The sequence below is a fragment of the Centruroides sculpturatus genome, unplaced genomic scaffold (genome assembly GCF_000671375.1).
Source record: "Centruroides sculpturatus isolate CEXI.00-Female unplaced genomic scaffold, Cexi_2.0 scaffold1561, whole genome shotgun sequence".
NCBI classification, from domain to species: Eukaryota; Metazoa; Arthropoda; class Arachnida; order Scorpiones; family Buthidae; genus Centruroides; species Centruroides sculpturatus.
In genome coordinates this window covers 108,841-124,293 of record NW_019385740.1, presented here as the reverse complement: position 1 = coordinate 124,293, position 15,453 = coordinate 108,841, and the positions used below count along the sequence as shown (strand labels likewise).

The 15,453-nt window shown below is 30.2% G+C and overlaps 1 protein-coding gene across 1 annotated transcript in view; it reads right to left on the bottom strand.

The window, feature by feature from the left end:
• Window positions 1-1,209: 1,209 nt before the first annotated feature.
• The window catches only part of LOC111641684 (protein disulfide-isomerase A3-like), a 39,603-nt gene continuing 25,359 nt past the window's right edge, over window positions 1,210-15,453 (bottom strand). Inside the window, exons 6-13 of the mRNA XM_023387889.1 lie at window positions 4,104-4,217; window positions 3,506-3,606; window positions 3,240-3,432; window positions 3,061-3,163; window positions 2,865-2,993; window positions 2,719-2,795; window positions 1,620-1,677; window positions 1,210-1,554 (exon numbers count right to left, since the gene is read on the bottom strand). Of these exons, the coding sequence (XP_023243657.1) occupies window positions 1,444-1,554; window positions 1,620-1,677; window positions 2,719-2,795; window positions 2,865-2,993; window positions 3,061-3,163; window positions 3,240-3,432; window positions 3,506-3,606; window positions 4,104-4,217 (886 nt within the window). The 3' untranslated portion in view covers window positions 1,210-1,443. The remainder of the gene's footprint in view (window positions 1,555-1,619; window positions 1,678-2,718; window positions 2,796-2,864; window positions 2,994-3,060; window positions 3,164-3,239; window positions 3,433-3,505; window positions 3,607-4,103; window positions 4,218-15,453) is intronic.

Here is a 15,453-nt window from a genome sequence, read left to right as displayed (position 1 = left end):
AACACACGATTTAAAACTGACTAAAATTCTTTCAAACTGGATTATTACATGTTTCAATCAAATAAGAAGTACATTGTAATTTTTTTTTTTTTGCTAAATCAGTGGTTCCCAATTAGTTTTTCCTGCGTACCACTTCAAGAAAGAGCTCAAACTCGCGTACCCCTTATAGCAGAAATTCATATTAATCTATACTAATATTATAAATTTGAAGGTAATTCTATCTGTCTGTCACCTTTTCACGTATAAACCGTTGGTAAAGTTATTTAAAGCTAGTTTCTAATGTCAAAAACGACCTCCGATAGTTTTTTTAATTTTTTTAATTAATAGATTTTATTATATATAAGTTTAATTAAGCCGGGGAGTCGGTAATCGCAATAAAAATTAAAAATTTTTTAAATTTTTATTGCTACTTTTTTAAAAATATACGGCCAACTAGTAGTCACCCTACTATAAACCCATCGCCTCCCGAGACTTCTGAGAATGTCCCGGGAAATCCGACTCCAGCTGTTCGCAAGGTCATCCAGCTGTGTAAACAATGACTCATCGGTGTTATATTTCACAGAAAGATGAGACAAAGGAAAATAAAATTTGAAGCTTTTTCTTCAAAATAAACGCATTTCTTTCGTTTTTTTCAGTTTTAAGTATTTTTTACGTTTAATTAAATTAATAATTATATAATATCAAAAATGTCAATGTCCTTAAGGGGTTAATTAATTAATTAAAATAGTGATGGAATTAACTCCATGAAAAATTTGATGAAATATAGAGAAATAATTTGTAAGGAAATAAGAATTTAATTTAATCATATGCTAGATTTTCAGATATACAATTAATTTTAATTAAAAATTTTTTATGATGTTAACAGATATCAAACTATTCTGCACTGACTACAACTCAGTAAAAGTTTTTTATTCATTTAATTCATGGTTTATCAGAAAATGTCAAATAATTATACCAATTTTTGATTCAAATGAGAAGATAAGTCATTTATAATTTCAAATGAAGATTAAAAATTAGGTATTAATAAAAGTAAAAACATTTAATGTGGAAGTAGAGAATGGACAATTTAAAAGGTTAAACAGATATATCGAATGATAATTAGTCCATTACTAAATATTTCTGTATACAAATTTGTGATGATGAAAATAGTCTGTCTTGGCTTGCTAGTCACGTTTAGCATGTTAGTTATAAAAGTAACTTTACATCACATTATGTATAAACAAATTTGACATTTATTTAACATTTACCCCTCAAAATTCACAAACTTTCACTAAACAATTTTACATTTAATCCAACCCCCCAATTGCAATTAATGAAAAAATAAACTGCAGGAATGATACAGTCAGTGGATGAAATCCCAAAAGGAAGAAAGAAAAATGAAATTGGGACATCACAAATGAATTTATCACTAACAGCTGTGTGAAATTTAAACAGCTACAGCTCTTAGAGCTCAGTCTTTCCTGATTTCTTATTACCCTTCCTGTCCCATCCTTTTAGTTCATTTGTAGCATGTTTAGATATATATTTTATAAAGTCATCCAATTCACGACCACCCTGAAAATATACTTACATTAATATTCAAGTTTACAATAATAAAAATAAAAATGTAATTATCTTACATCATATTTCCTTGGGGAATTTTTGCTATTCTTTGGAACCCAGTACAGAGTTGGGAATCTGAAATTATTCAATATATACTCAATATATTGCATTTTATTCTTTATAATGAACAGAATACAATAAATATTCTATGAATGAAAATGCTCTAAAAATTTATTATGTTAATAAAATAAAAAAAAAAAATCTACAAGACTGTTACATAAACATTTTATATGAAGATATTTAGACATTTTAAAATACTTGTATAAAAAAATCATATCTATTCTGAAATTTCTAGGTTACATTTTGTTAATACAACAGTTCTATTCGTACTTAAAATGACTTCCTTCAATTTTAATTATTTTATAACAAGTTTCAATAAACTAAGCTTTACAACTGTAAAAATTCTTAGTTTTTTCTTTTTTTTTTAACACATTGCAGATTAAACATGTCTTAACATTTTATAAAAACTTTTAGAAATTAGAAAACTCATTTTTAACTTACTGGTATGAAAGAAAGAGGGAAAATTATATTTAAAAATTGATATTTATAAATTTGATTAAACTAGTTTCTCCCACCCCCAATTAAAAAATATTCATTTTTATCTATTAAGAACAAAAAATAAATTGTTTTATTAAAATTCATACCATAATGAAGGTATGCAGTCAAAAATGCATTTACAATGCTTTTAACTTATTAGCTTTTGGCATTTAAATTTGACATTAAAATTAAAATACTTATGATTGAAAATCATAAGTATTTTAATTTTACTGTTATTTACTAATTTATATTGACAATGCTAAAATGCTGTGGTATGTAAAACAAAATCATGATTTTATACAAATTAATGTTATTGTGACTGTTAAAGTTCAAAATTTTGAACAAAGTAATTGACAAAAATCAGTTTTATACTTAATTGTTTTACACAAAATATTTAGAAGTTACACGGTCATTTGTAAAATTTAAATACTATAAAATGCTATACTATATGTTCAGATGTTATAAATATTTATATCCTAAATTTTTACAGAAAATGAACCAATAAAATTATCAAATCAGCTTTAAATATCAGCTTTGCACTTCAAGCAACCCAGTCATTAAATAATCCTTAATACATACCCATGAACTTCGTAAGGTGGTGGAACATCATTTGCTGTTGCATCCATCTTAATTATTTCAACATCTTCATTTTTCATCTGTAAAAATATTTAAATGAAATAATCATCATTTAACTAAAAATTTTATTTTAGGAGATTTCAGATTACCTCTGTTCCTAACTCTTCATAAGTTGGAGCAAGTTTTTTACAATGTCCACACCAAGGAGCATAAAATTCTAGCAAGATATCTTTATCATTATTCATTACAAGACTATCAAAGTTTGATGCAACAGCAACCTGCAATAATTACTCATTTTACTTCAAGAAAAATATATTTGACACCTCATAATTTCATTTGCTATACCTTAACTGGTCCATCATTACTTTCTGGAACTGGTTCAGATTTAACATGTGCTTCCAATTTTCCATCCAAGAAGTCTTTAAGGAATTTTTCAAATGTATCCATGCTATTAAAAAAATAGCAATAAATATATTTGTTTTAATGTTTAACATTAAATTTTTAAGTTTCATATATAATTTTACCTGAATTCATCTGTCATTCTGAATTTTTGTTGTTTTTCATTTCGTACTGCAATTACAGGTTTATCACCTTTGACAGACAATCCAAATTCTTCAACTTCAGCAGAAAATTGATTTACATTGGATACAGCAAAATTTAGCTTGTCTTTGTAATTCTGAGCAACTTTCATAATACGATTACGCCAATAATTTGTACCTAGTGAAATATTTATATTCTCATAAAGCAATTTCTAGATTAATAAAATTTAATTATAAGTAAGAACACTAACCCTTAGTATTTTTCACATAATCAACATCATAGTAAGCTACTACAAGAGGATTCTTGAAATCTTGGAAATTATCATTAGTTCGATGACCAACTAAACCATGACTAAAAAATAAAAATATAATGTTATGAAATTTGATATACCTTTTCAAAATAATGCAGTTTCAATCAAGTTACCATTTCTAGTCTCTTAAAAACATTAATAAATAAGTATTTTATTGAATTACAAGAGAAGATAGATGTAATTCAAATTAATTTTAATATTTGAAAAATACTAAAATTATTATAGAAACAATATCTGATAGTTCTATTTTAGTTTATTTAATTTTTAAATCTATCTAATCATACAATAATAATGATAATTTAAAAACAGTTAAGATAAAATACAGTCTAATGTTAAGTATTGCAGCTATATTACTGTAAAGCAATATTTCATTTTAGAAAAACAAATTTGCAGTTTACAAGAATTGTTAATAAAAACAAAGACTAACACTAAGTATCTAGAGTCCAAATTTTTCATTCAGGAAATAATTTATTCAAAAATTACACTCAAAAAATTAATTTTAAAAATATGTAATGAATAGTGAATGAAAATAACTTACTAATTGTCTTTAATAAAATCTTCTATTTTTGATTTATCAGCACTACCTTCATATTTTAATTCTTTCTCTTCAAATTTACTTTGAAGGTGCTGGGGACGGAAGAGCACTATCTGACTAAAAAAATTTAACAAGAGTGATATCAATGATTATTGAAGTAACAAATTAAATCAATTATATTTCAAAGATCATAATTTTTATACTTATGACATTAAAAAAAATGTAGATATCTATTTTAATGAAATAAACTAATAATAATATTGAAGAATAACACATTTAATAATTATAATATCATATAGCACAAAAAACAGACAATTTTTTTTCTTAAAAAGTAAAAAAATTACTAAATAAAGCACAGACAGCAACCTTAGGTTAATTATAGCCCAAATATAAAACTCATTTTGCAGTACTCAGTAAAACTCATAGAAAATTGGTTTGATCATCTATATATATAAAAATGAATGAATGTCTGTCTGTCCTTCATGCATTACCACATCATTTATCCGATTGCCATGAAACTTTGGGAAGTTGTTTAATATACTCCCGCGAAGGTTTCTGGCATAGTACATTTATCCTACAATAGATGGTGCACATGTATACGAGCATGTCACTGTGTGCGAGATCAATTTCAAATTGTGAAGACCATTTCCCCCTTTCAAAAAATATCACTATATATGCATTTGTGAACTGTTATTTACGATATTTGTAATAATTTTTGTTTAATCACTTTATTTCAACTTTTTTTTGCTAATTATGTATTCGCTCGAACTTCGTTAAAACCTTAACTGTACCCCGAACAACAACCGAAGTTGTAGGAAGAAATTCGCGTATTTTACCGATCTAGGTATCCCCCTTTTCCAAATTTTAATATCGACTCAAAATAATTTAAAAAGACAAATTACAATAAAACGGTTTATTATCCAACTATCAGAAATTTCACAACATGCCAAGGAAGAGAGGAAGGAGCAATTAAATAATTAAAATTATAAAGGATTAAAAAAAATATATAAAAATGGGGAATATCGCACTTCTGACAATCGCTGCAAGTGTGTGGGCTAAATTTGGAGAATCCGTGCTTCTCGCATGGACAACTGTATGTGGCCGGCTCACGCGTCGGAAAACCTTCCGATTTATTCGTGTACGCACCAGACGGAAAAACAAAAAATATCGTGTATCCACAAGCACTCCAATAAATAAATAGAATTGAAACGACACTTTGAAATGTTTTCCTGATGAAAATGAATAATAATAATAAGTTTCAATAAAAATGATAAAATGTAAATTGAATTTTATCATAACAAGTTTGCTTGAATTTCGTTTCTTCTGAGATCGCAGCAATGCGCAACAGGTAAGCTAGTTTAAAAATAAAAATTTATATAAATACTGTATTGCTTCTACATTGAAAACAAAAAATTAAACTACCAATTCTAATTTAAATGCTGAAAAATTATATTAATGTTAACTTTAGATAATTATTTTATAAATTAGTTCTCTTGTCCCAGTTTAAATTTTAAACTAAATGGCTAATTCCATCGAAGAATGTTTTCCACAAATTCCATGTCTAATTTAAGCACTGTAATTTATGATTCAATTATTTGATATGATTTATATCCATCACTTTAAAGGATTTATATACATTATTAGTAGTGATGTAACGAATAGTATATTCGGCCTCAGGCCGAATACCGAATATTCGGCCAGGAGTGTGGCCGAATAGCCGAATATTCGGCCAGGAGTGTGGCCGAATAGCCGAATATTCGGCCAAACTATTCGGCTTGATTAACACAAATACGAAAATTAGCGTGCAAATCGCATTATATGGCAAGGATCGCGCACCCTGCTCTCTGTTGGCCCGCTGTCACTACACTTCTTTAATCGCATTAATTCTTGACAGTTGTGTCATGAGCGTCATGACAGTATGTTATAAGTGATGATATCAAATGTGGATAACAATGAAATGACCTACACCTGTAAATAGAGAGGTTGCGGCCGAAGTTTTCAACGCGAAAACATGTACGTCGGACGTTCAGCGCTGCCTTCCTGTAAGCCTAGAAGTTTGACAATGGCATTTGGAACGTCAGTGGAATCATGCTTGACGTTCCAAACGCCATTGTCAAACTTCTAGGCTTACAGGAAGGCAGCGCTGAATGTCCGACGTACACGTTTTCGCATTGAAAACGTCGGCTGCAACCTCTCTAATAACGGAAAAAGAAGAGAGAAGGACCGCGAAGTGAAAATGTGAAAATAAATATGAAATTGAGTTGATAACATAATCGAACAAGTCGAGGCAGCTTATTGACGAGAAATTCGCGGTCATCAATGCCAAATAATTGTTCTCATAGACTTCGGAAAGCTAAATGTTGTAATTAATTTAATTAATTAATTTAAATAATTTAGACCTACTGGAAACGCATCTGCACGGTAAGCAGGAGTTGCGGATTCGTGTCCCGCTCCGGGCCGATTTTTTCTTCCAGTAGGTCTAAATTATTTAAAATTAATTAATTAAATTATAATTATAATTATTAAAGTTAATATGAGATGGCGCCTAACGTCTATCTCTAGTGCCAAATTGGTTTATAATTTATGTAATAGCCGTAAATAGCCCGATATCATTCGGCAGTTGTTGATATTTAGATGCAAGTTAAGTTATTTTATTTGCAATCGATCTTTTTAAGAGGTTTGTGACTTTGGAACAGTACGATGAGTAAAAAAAGGTCTTCAGTTTGGATTTACTTTGAAGAAAATGACGAAGATTCGCGTAATGTGCAGTGCAAAGTATGTGATACAAAAATTTCTCGTGGAGGTAAGGGGAAAAAAGCTTCGACGTCGGGTTTGATAAATCATTTAAAGAACAAACACAAGGAGGAGTATCAGAAAATACATAAATCTATCTCAACGAAAGAAAACACAGCGGATGATGTCGTTCCCTGTTCAAGTAAGTCCACAAAGCAATTAACCCTTTACGACTGCCAAGAAAAAACAAAAAAGTGGGATATAAATGACCCTCGGGCTGTGAAATACCATTATCTGATTGCCGAAATGATAGCGATTGATAATGAACCACTGAACATAGTTGAAAGATCTGGTTTGAAAAGATTGTTAAATGAGATCCTGCCGAGATATGCCATACCGAGTAGACCGTACTTTTCAGAGAAAATAATTCCTGAACTTTATGGAAAAGTAGTAACAAAGATTAAAAAAAAGCTTGAAGACACAGATTATATATCAATCACTACCGACTTGTGGACGTGCTTGCAAAACTCTGTCAGTTTCCTCAGTTTCACTGCACACTGGCTTGACAGAGATTTTAACTTGACACATGCTGCACTTAATGTAAAACACTTTGAAGGGCAACATACTGCGCAAAATATAGCAAATGCTCTGCAAGAAATACTGAGCCGGTGGGAATGCCCTTTATCAAAAATTCACGTCATTGTTCATGACAATGGGCGCAATATTGTTAAGGCTGTCAGTGAGGCTCAAATGAATTCTGCATGTTGCTTCATACATACACTACAGTTAGTAATCAAAGACTCTCTCAAAATTCAACCTGAGATCGGAGAAACTATTGCTGTGGGACGAAAAATAGTAACCCACTTTAATCATTCGAGTACTGCACAAGAAAAACTGAAAAAAATTCAGGAAGAGCTGGGAATAGCCAAGCATAATTTAGTGCAAGATATAACAACACGGTGGAATTCTACCTTTTATATGTTAGAAAGGCTTCTTGAACAAAAACGAGCTATTTCCCTCTATCTAACTGATACAGTAAACATATCTAATCTGACTGCAGAGCAGTGGGAGATTGTAGACCAATTACTGAAATTATTAAAGCCATTTGAAAAGATAACAAAAATTACTAGCTCAAACTACTCATGCTTATCTGAAATTATTCCCCATGTTGTTACTCTTAACCGCTACTGCAACAAGGCTGTGTCTTCTGACCTAGCACCTAAATTAAAGTTTATGGCGATCGCCATGCAACAAGGGATAAAACAACGTTTTTCACAGATTGACAATAATAAAAACTATCTGATATCAACTTTGTTAGATCCAAGGTTTAAGACAAATTTCTTCACGAACCAACTGCAAAAAGAAAGAGCCCGGTAGTACATTCTGGTTGAAGATTTAGTTTCAGACTATGATACCAGCAGCGATGAAAGCATGCGTTCTTCTCCCGTGCAGTCTAAACGTAAAAAAACCGATGAGCCTGGACAAAGCATTCACACATCTTTCTGGGAGTGCTATGATGAAGTAGTTGCTGAGAACTTTACCGATGATGACAACGGAGTCGGAATAGCTTCTACTTCAAAGAACATCATAGCAGGTGACCTTGATAAGTACTTAAGCATGAAAACTTTAAAGAGAAACGACGATCCATTTGCCTGGTGGGCTACACATAAATCTAAATTTTCCCAATGTTTAGTCAAACTGGCTGCTAAGTACTTATCAGCTCCTGCAAGCAGCGTGTATTCAGAGAGGCTTTTTAGTGAAGCAGGAAACGTATACGAAGAAAAGAGGAACAGACTTCTTCCCAAAAATGCGGAAAAGTTGATTTTTCTGCACCATAACCTACCACTTATTGACTTCAGTTATAATAAATAATTTTGTACGATGAAATAAAAAAGTTAATTTAATTTTCAGTTTTATAATAAAGGATGATTTCATAAAATTACAGATCATTAATTATTATTTTTTCACATTTTATGACCTAAGTTTCGATCTAATGTGCCCACGCAGTAAAAATTTTCATATAAATTTTTTACTCTTTTTAACTCCTTTAGGGTTTAATTTCGTAAAATCTTTTCTTAGTACATCTAAACTTTTCAAAAGGAACACACCCTCAAATTTTTAAGATTCTAACATCAGTAGTTTTGGCTCTGCGTTAATTATCCTATCAGGACTTGTTCTTTTATATATGAGTATATAGATGACTAAACTACATAATAAGTAGGTAGTTTTCATTTGATTTGTTACCCTTTTTTAATCTCTTAAAAAATAACTTAGTTATATTACTTTTCCTTTGATCTTTTACATAAATAAGCAAAAAATTGCGCTTTCTCGATTATAAAATGTATGTTCAATATTGATAAAAGTTACCAAAATGATTAATTTACTGTGTTTTGTTATTTCTTACTCCTGTTTTTAGGTATTCGGTATTCGGCCGAATAGTGATTAAATATTCGGTATTCGGCCGAATACCGAATAGTGGCCGAATATTCGTTACATCACTAATTATTAGTAATATAAAAGTCTCTGTCTGTCTGCAAATGCCTTATATACGAGGTATAAAATCCCTAGTGGCCTACTCCTCTGTCTGCCATATAAGCCTAATATTAAGAGGAGCAATAACATTTTCAAGTTGAGGAATTTTAGGCCAATTAGAAGTAACGACCTTATTTAAAAAGTGTTATTGCTCAGCTAATTAACATACATACAATTCATCTTTGGACTAAATTATCAACATGGAATTAAAATGACTCACTATTTTATCAAAAAAAAAAAATTTGTAATTTTTATACTAAAAAAAAGTTAAACCTAAAAATTTACCAGTTTAATTGGGCTGCAATTTGAAAAAATTTTAGACAAATTCCCACTGTTGTCTGTTCTTTCTTCATCTCAAGGACAGTGTTAGATGAAAGTCAAGCCCCAATATATGAACTTCCAGTCTAAACCAAAAGTCACATGATTTCAATTCAAAAAATTTCCCCAGAATAGTTATATAAATGACTTGCATGACTGTTCTTATCAGGAAAAGTATGATGCACAGGGGAAAGTTTGAGATTGAGAGCATATATTTTAAATTAAATAAATTAAAAATGATTAAAAATTGCAGCTCAGCATTGTGATGATTTAACAATAATTTTTGTTTGTTTCACAAATTTCACAATTTGTTTCATTATCTTTGATCATATACTGTATATTTACAAACAAGATATCAAAAAAATTTCATATATTTGTTCATGACACATAAATATTGTGCCTCACTCTCCACATATTATTTTTAAATTAGTCTCACACCTGAACAATTATCATCATTTACTTTTCATTTATTACGTACAGTCCTTCCAACTATAATAGAACACAGTTTTTTATAGAAACTCTATTATTTTCAGGTAACTTTGATGAAATTTTCTAGTACATTTTTATCTAGTAAGATATCAGTAATTATTGCACAAATTTGGAGAAAAATGATAATAAATAAAAGAGCTAGATACTATTAACAAAAACAGAATTTCCAACATTAATAGAACATCTTGACTTATGATATCTTTAAATTAAAATCAGCAGCTGATTTTGCTACCATTTTTGGAAAAAAACTAAAAAATATGATCAGACATTGAATTAATCAAAGATTATAGTTGTTATTGTAGAATATTTTCCCATGCCTCAACGAGAGCAGCCTTTAGTTCAATAACGATCTTGTATTGCTTTCCACTACTACACATTTGGAAAACCAAATCACCCAAAAAATTTTCAATTGGGTTTAAATCTGCACAGAGGGGTGGCCAGTCCAAAAGTCAGATGTTCTTGATCTGAAAAAAAAAAAATAATGTTGATTTTTATACATGGAAGCTTGCATTATCCTGCATAAATTCAAACTTTCCAGCAATTTTCTGTCCATAAGTTTGGAGCTACCTCCAGACAAGCTCCTGATAAGTTTTAGAGTTGTTTTGACCTTCAATAAATACTAGATCTGTCTTTCCAGTCCATCCAATTCCCACCCAAGTCATGAGTGTACCACCACCAGCTACTCTCTGAGTACTGCTTTTGATCTAGTCTTTTGTCTGCCCAATAATACTTAAAACCATCAGTTCTGTCAAGATTTCACCTTTTCTCATCCGAGAAAATTACTTTTTGCCATCCTTCCCCTCGTTCAAAGTTGTTTCTGACAAGCTGTAATCAAAGTTTAAATCAAATTTTGACCATACAAATAAATATGGGTCAGTACAAAATCCCTTTTTTAATAATCCAGCTAGAGACAGATGGTTAACAACTTAAAAACCGACGAAATGACATTAAAAAATACATACAATATACAATTGACACCGACCTTTCCTTGGAGGATCCAACATCAATGACAGCATTAAAATTCTTCACAATATCATTCAGGTATAGATCAGTTGTATTTACACACATCTGCAGACCTCTGGTGGAAAACTAGGAGAGCATCGTAATTAACATATCTACATGAATAACAAAGTTTCAAGGATAAAATTTTTTGATTAAATCAAATTTCTGGTATGCAGATGTGTATAAATACAACTGATTTGTACCTGAATGATATTGTGAAGAATTTTAATGCTGTGTTGTTGACGTCGGATCTTCCAAGGAAAGGTCAGCATCAATTGTATATTGTATGTATTTTAATGTCATTTTGTCAGTTTTTAAGTTGTTAACCATCTGTCTCTAGCTGGATTATTAAAAAAAAGATTATTTTGTACTGACCTAAATTTATTTGTATGGTCAAAACTTGATTTAATCAAAGCAATTTATTCATGTAATCAAAGTTATTTGTGTTTCTCCTTGAGCTGGTTACCTGTTTTCATTCTGATGAAAAAAACATTGTCTATTGATCTCAAAACATTGTGTACTGTTGATTTACTGAAGTTCAGCTTCAATTCATTTTTGGTTTTTTTTAACAGATGTTTCCTTGCAATGCAAGTCGAACAATTGCATGTTGTTCTCTACGTGGTGTTGAACTCTTGTGCCCACTGTTTCATTTTTCCTGTTCGTTGCTCCTTATTATTGAGATATTTTTGAGATTGATGAATGAGATCTTCCCAAATTTTTAGCAATCCAAGTTACTTTTCTCCCTTTCTGGTGAAATACATCAATTTTGTCTTCTCATGTACAGTTAGGTCCTTCCCAAGTCCCATTTTTAATAGTAAGGTACTATGCAATTTACTAAATCTTTCTTTTCACTTGTTGATTGTATTTTTATGCAATTTCATGGATTTCAATCATTACTTTGTAATTAATTCCAATCAGTGCATGTTCTATTAATGTTGGACATCTTAATTTTGATAATATCTAACTCTTTTATTAGTTTAAAAACAAAATTCACCCAAACAGGGCTCACCATTTTTAATTCTGTGTTTAAGACAATACAATCCTGGTGACCAACCTTCCTTTCTAGGCTACTAGCCGCCAAAATGCTAAAAAGTCCTTTTAAAAAGCACACATTTTCCAATTAAAAGATAAAAATTTTTCTAATAGGAATTGGTGACATACGAACGTCTTCTTGAAACCATCTCTAACCTTCTTGGGGTGTTTTAGCTTTATATCCACAAAGTAGTAAACGCTGGAAAATGTCCAAAATCTTTCTTGTTTCCTTTTTTGACTAGAATGTATTTATTTTGAATATAATAAAATATTGTTAAATTTTTGTAGTCCTACATTTCTAGTAATTAATTTTTTGGTCACCAGTAAAGTTTGTCTTATAGTAGGTCAAGGCTATGTTCCTGAAATCTAAATTATAACTAGAGCTGAAAATTTTCGCTTTTGGCGAATTTCTCAGCTATATTTGCTCGGAATGAGCATCTTTCAATTAGTACTAATTTAAAAATCCGGTCTCAATATCACTAAGTTTTTTTTGGCGAAAATTGGCGATTTTCACCCAAACTGGTGAATTTGGTGATAGGTGGCAAAATCGTTAGTTTTCCATGTGCTTCATGCAAAAATGTCTAGAAAACAGTCAATTGAGAATTGAATTGAGAATTGATTCCGTGATTAAGGAATTAGGTGGCAATATATTTTGCCGTACCAAAAAAGCAATTCTCTGTGTTAAATGCTCTACACATGTCAACTACGAACGTGATACAATTAAGAAATGACTTTCGGAACATCTCAACAGTGCAAAACACAAGAAACATAACACACTACAGTCACAAACATTGTTGTTTGAAAATGGAAGCAATTTTGATAAAGAAATGGTTGAAGCATTCACCAGTGCAGATATTCCACTTGAAAAATTAAATAACGAAAAACTGAGATTTTTTCTCGAGAAATATATTAAGAAGCCGATCAAAAGTGTTCCAGGTATTTTTTTTTATTGTAATTAGTTTTTTTTAATGAAACATTTATTTTATTGAAATTGATGCTGCTGTTTGCAATTGTGCTCATAATTTAGCTGAAATATGATTTTATTCGAAATCTCATTGAGTTATTTATTTTTTTAGCACTGCAGGCACATCAAAAAACTATCTTCAACTCAATAACAGAAAAAATTAAGGACGAAATTAATGGACATGATGTCTATTTCATTGTTGATGAAACTAGTGACAAAGTGCAACGTAAAGTGGTCAATGTGCTTGTCGGAAAATTGAATGGTGAAAAAGCAAAATCAATGTTAATTGATGTGACATTTCATTCAACAGTTGACAACATTATAATACAAGAATGTATATTCAACATGTCTAGAAAATTGTGGCCAAATGATTTAAAATATTCAAAACTGAAGTTAATAGTGACAGATCGAGCAAAATACATGATGAAGGCAGTAAGTGAGATTAAGAAAAATTCACTGATTTTTCAAAATGTACATCACGTCACATGTCTTGCTCATGCCTTACATAACATTGCATTTAGAATTCAGAATGAGTACAAATTAACAAATTCACTTATATTAGAAATGAAGAAGTTTTTGTGAAGTCAAGAGAAAGTCAAAATGATTTTAAGAATGCAACTGGAGTTAGTAATCTTCCTCCAGAATCAATTATCACTCGCTGGGGGTCTTGGTTAAATGCTGCAAAATACTATGTCGATAATTTTGATACTGTTGAGCGCTTCATTTTGAACTATAAACAAAAATCTCATTCAAATGCTAGAAATGTTTTGGTGAAACTATTGCAAGAGAAAAAAGTTAACCTCAAGAAAGAATTATTTGATCTCCGTAATCTTGTCAAGCTATCAAATATTATATCATCACTGGAAGAACAAGGACTCCGTGTAGCTGGACAAGCCAAATTAATTGAAAATGCAAAAGAAATTGTTTATGGTTATCCTATATTTTCTCAAAAATTGGAAAAAGTTTTGTCAAGTAATCCTAATCTTATCAAATTTATGTCTTTTAATATGAATTTAAGTGATAAAGTTAATAGTGAATAGGCTCCTTTAGTTGCAGTCGACATCGAACGTTCGTTCTCATTGTATTCATCGATATTGAGCGATAGACGTCATAGTTTAAGCAAGGATCATTTGAAATATCTAAGTGTAATTCGTTTTTGAAATAAATAACTGGCAATTTTTTTGGGTGAATTTAAGGCAAAAAATTGGCGATTTTAGCCTAAAATCTGGTGAAAACTTACGGCTCTAATTATAACTACAAAGCAGTTTATATGCTTTTTATTGAATATAGAGAATCACAAAAGTTATATCTTAGGGTGCATCCATACATTCAGTATTTATCAAAGTGTTTGTCAGTCAGTGAGCACATACACATTCCATTATTTGCTGAGCATTGGTTTGTTATGCAAACAATGAGTGTTTATCCAAAATCTAAAAAATGGACAATTCTCAAACAATTTGTGTTGCTTTTATAGGTATGAATACTTCGTATCTGTTAATGTAAAACAAGCCTAAAAGAAGATAGTGGATGGTCTCACTTCATCACAGCAGAAAAATGTAAACATAAAAATTTTTTTAAAAACAACACAATAAAACTGTTGCAAAAATGGCCAGAAAAAAACTATATAGAAAAAAGTAAAATAAATATTTAAACTATAAACCAAATAAAAAAATAAGCTAAATTTAAAAACAAAAGATGACTAGATCTCATTTATAAAAAACTAAAATAGCAATACTGATGACTAGAAAAAAAAAAAAAAATACATGAATGAAAACACAAATGTGTGGAGGCAAATACTCATGTCATTTGATTCAGAAAAATTTACTAACAAGGACCAAGAAATGGCAAATACCAAACATTCATTGTGAGTAGACCATCCACACTACTTGGTACTCGCCAAATGTTTACTGGAATTTGGCAAATAGCAAATGTGCAGACACACCCTTATACTTTAATTTCTCTCAGTTTCATATATTCTTCATTAAAAAAGAGAGATTGTCTTTGAAGAATAATTTTTAAAATATTCATTACAGAATATTTCAAGGATAAATACTGACAATAAATTCTATGATGAAAAACTAAACATGCTATAGTTCTTACATAATGTGGTTGATAAGGTCTGAAATTTGGTCTGCATTATAAGCAAGCTTGTGTTGTATTGTAACTTATTATGTTGTAATACACAAGACACCCTTATTTTGTATGTTTTGAATGCTAGAAAAAAATGTCTAACAAACTTAAGACATGAAACTAAAGGTCATTTGATCATGTTATAAGCAATTT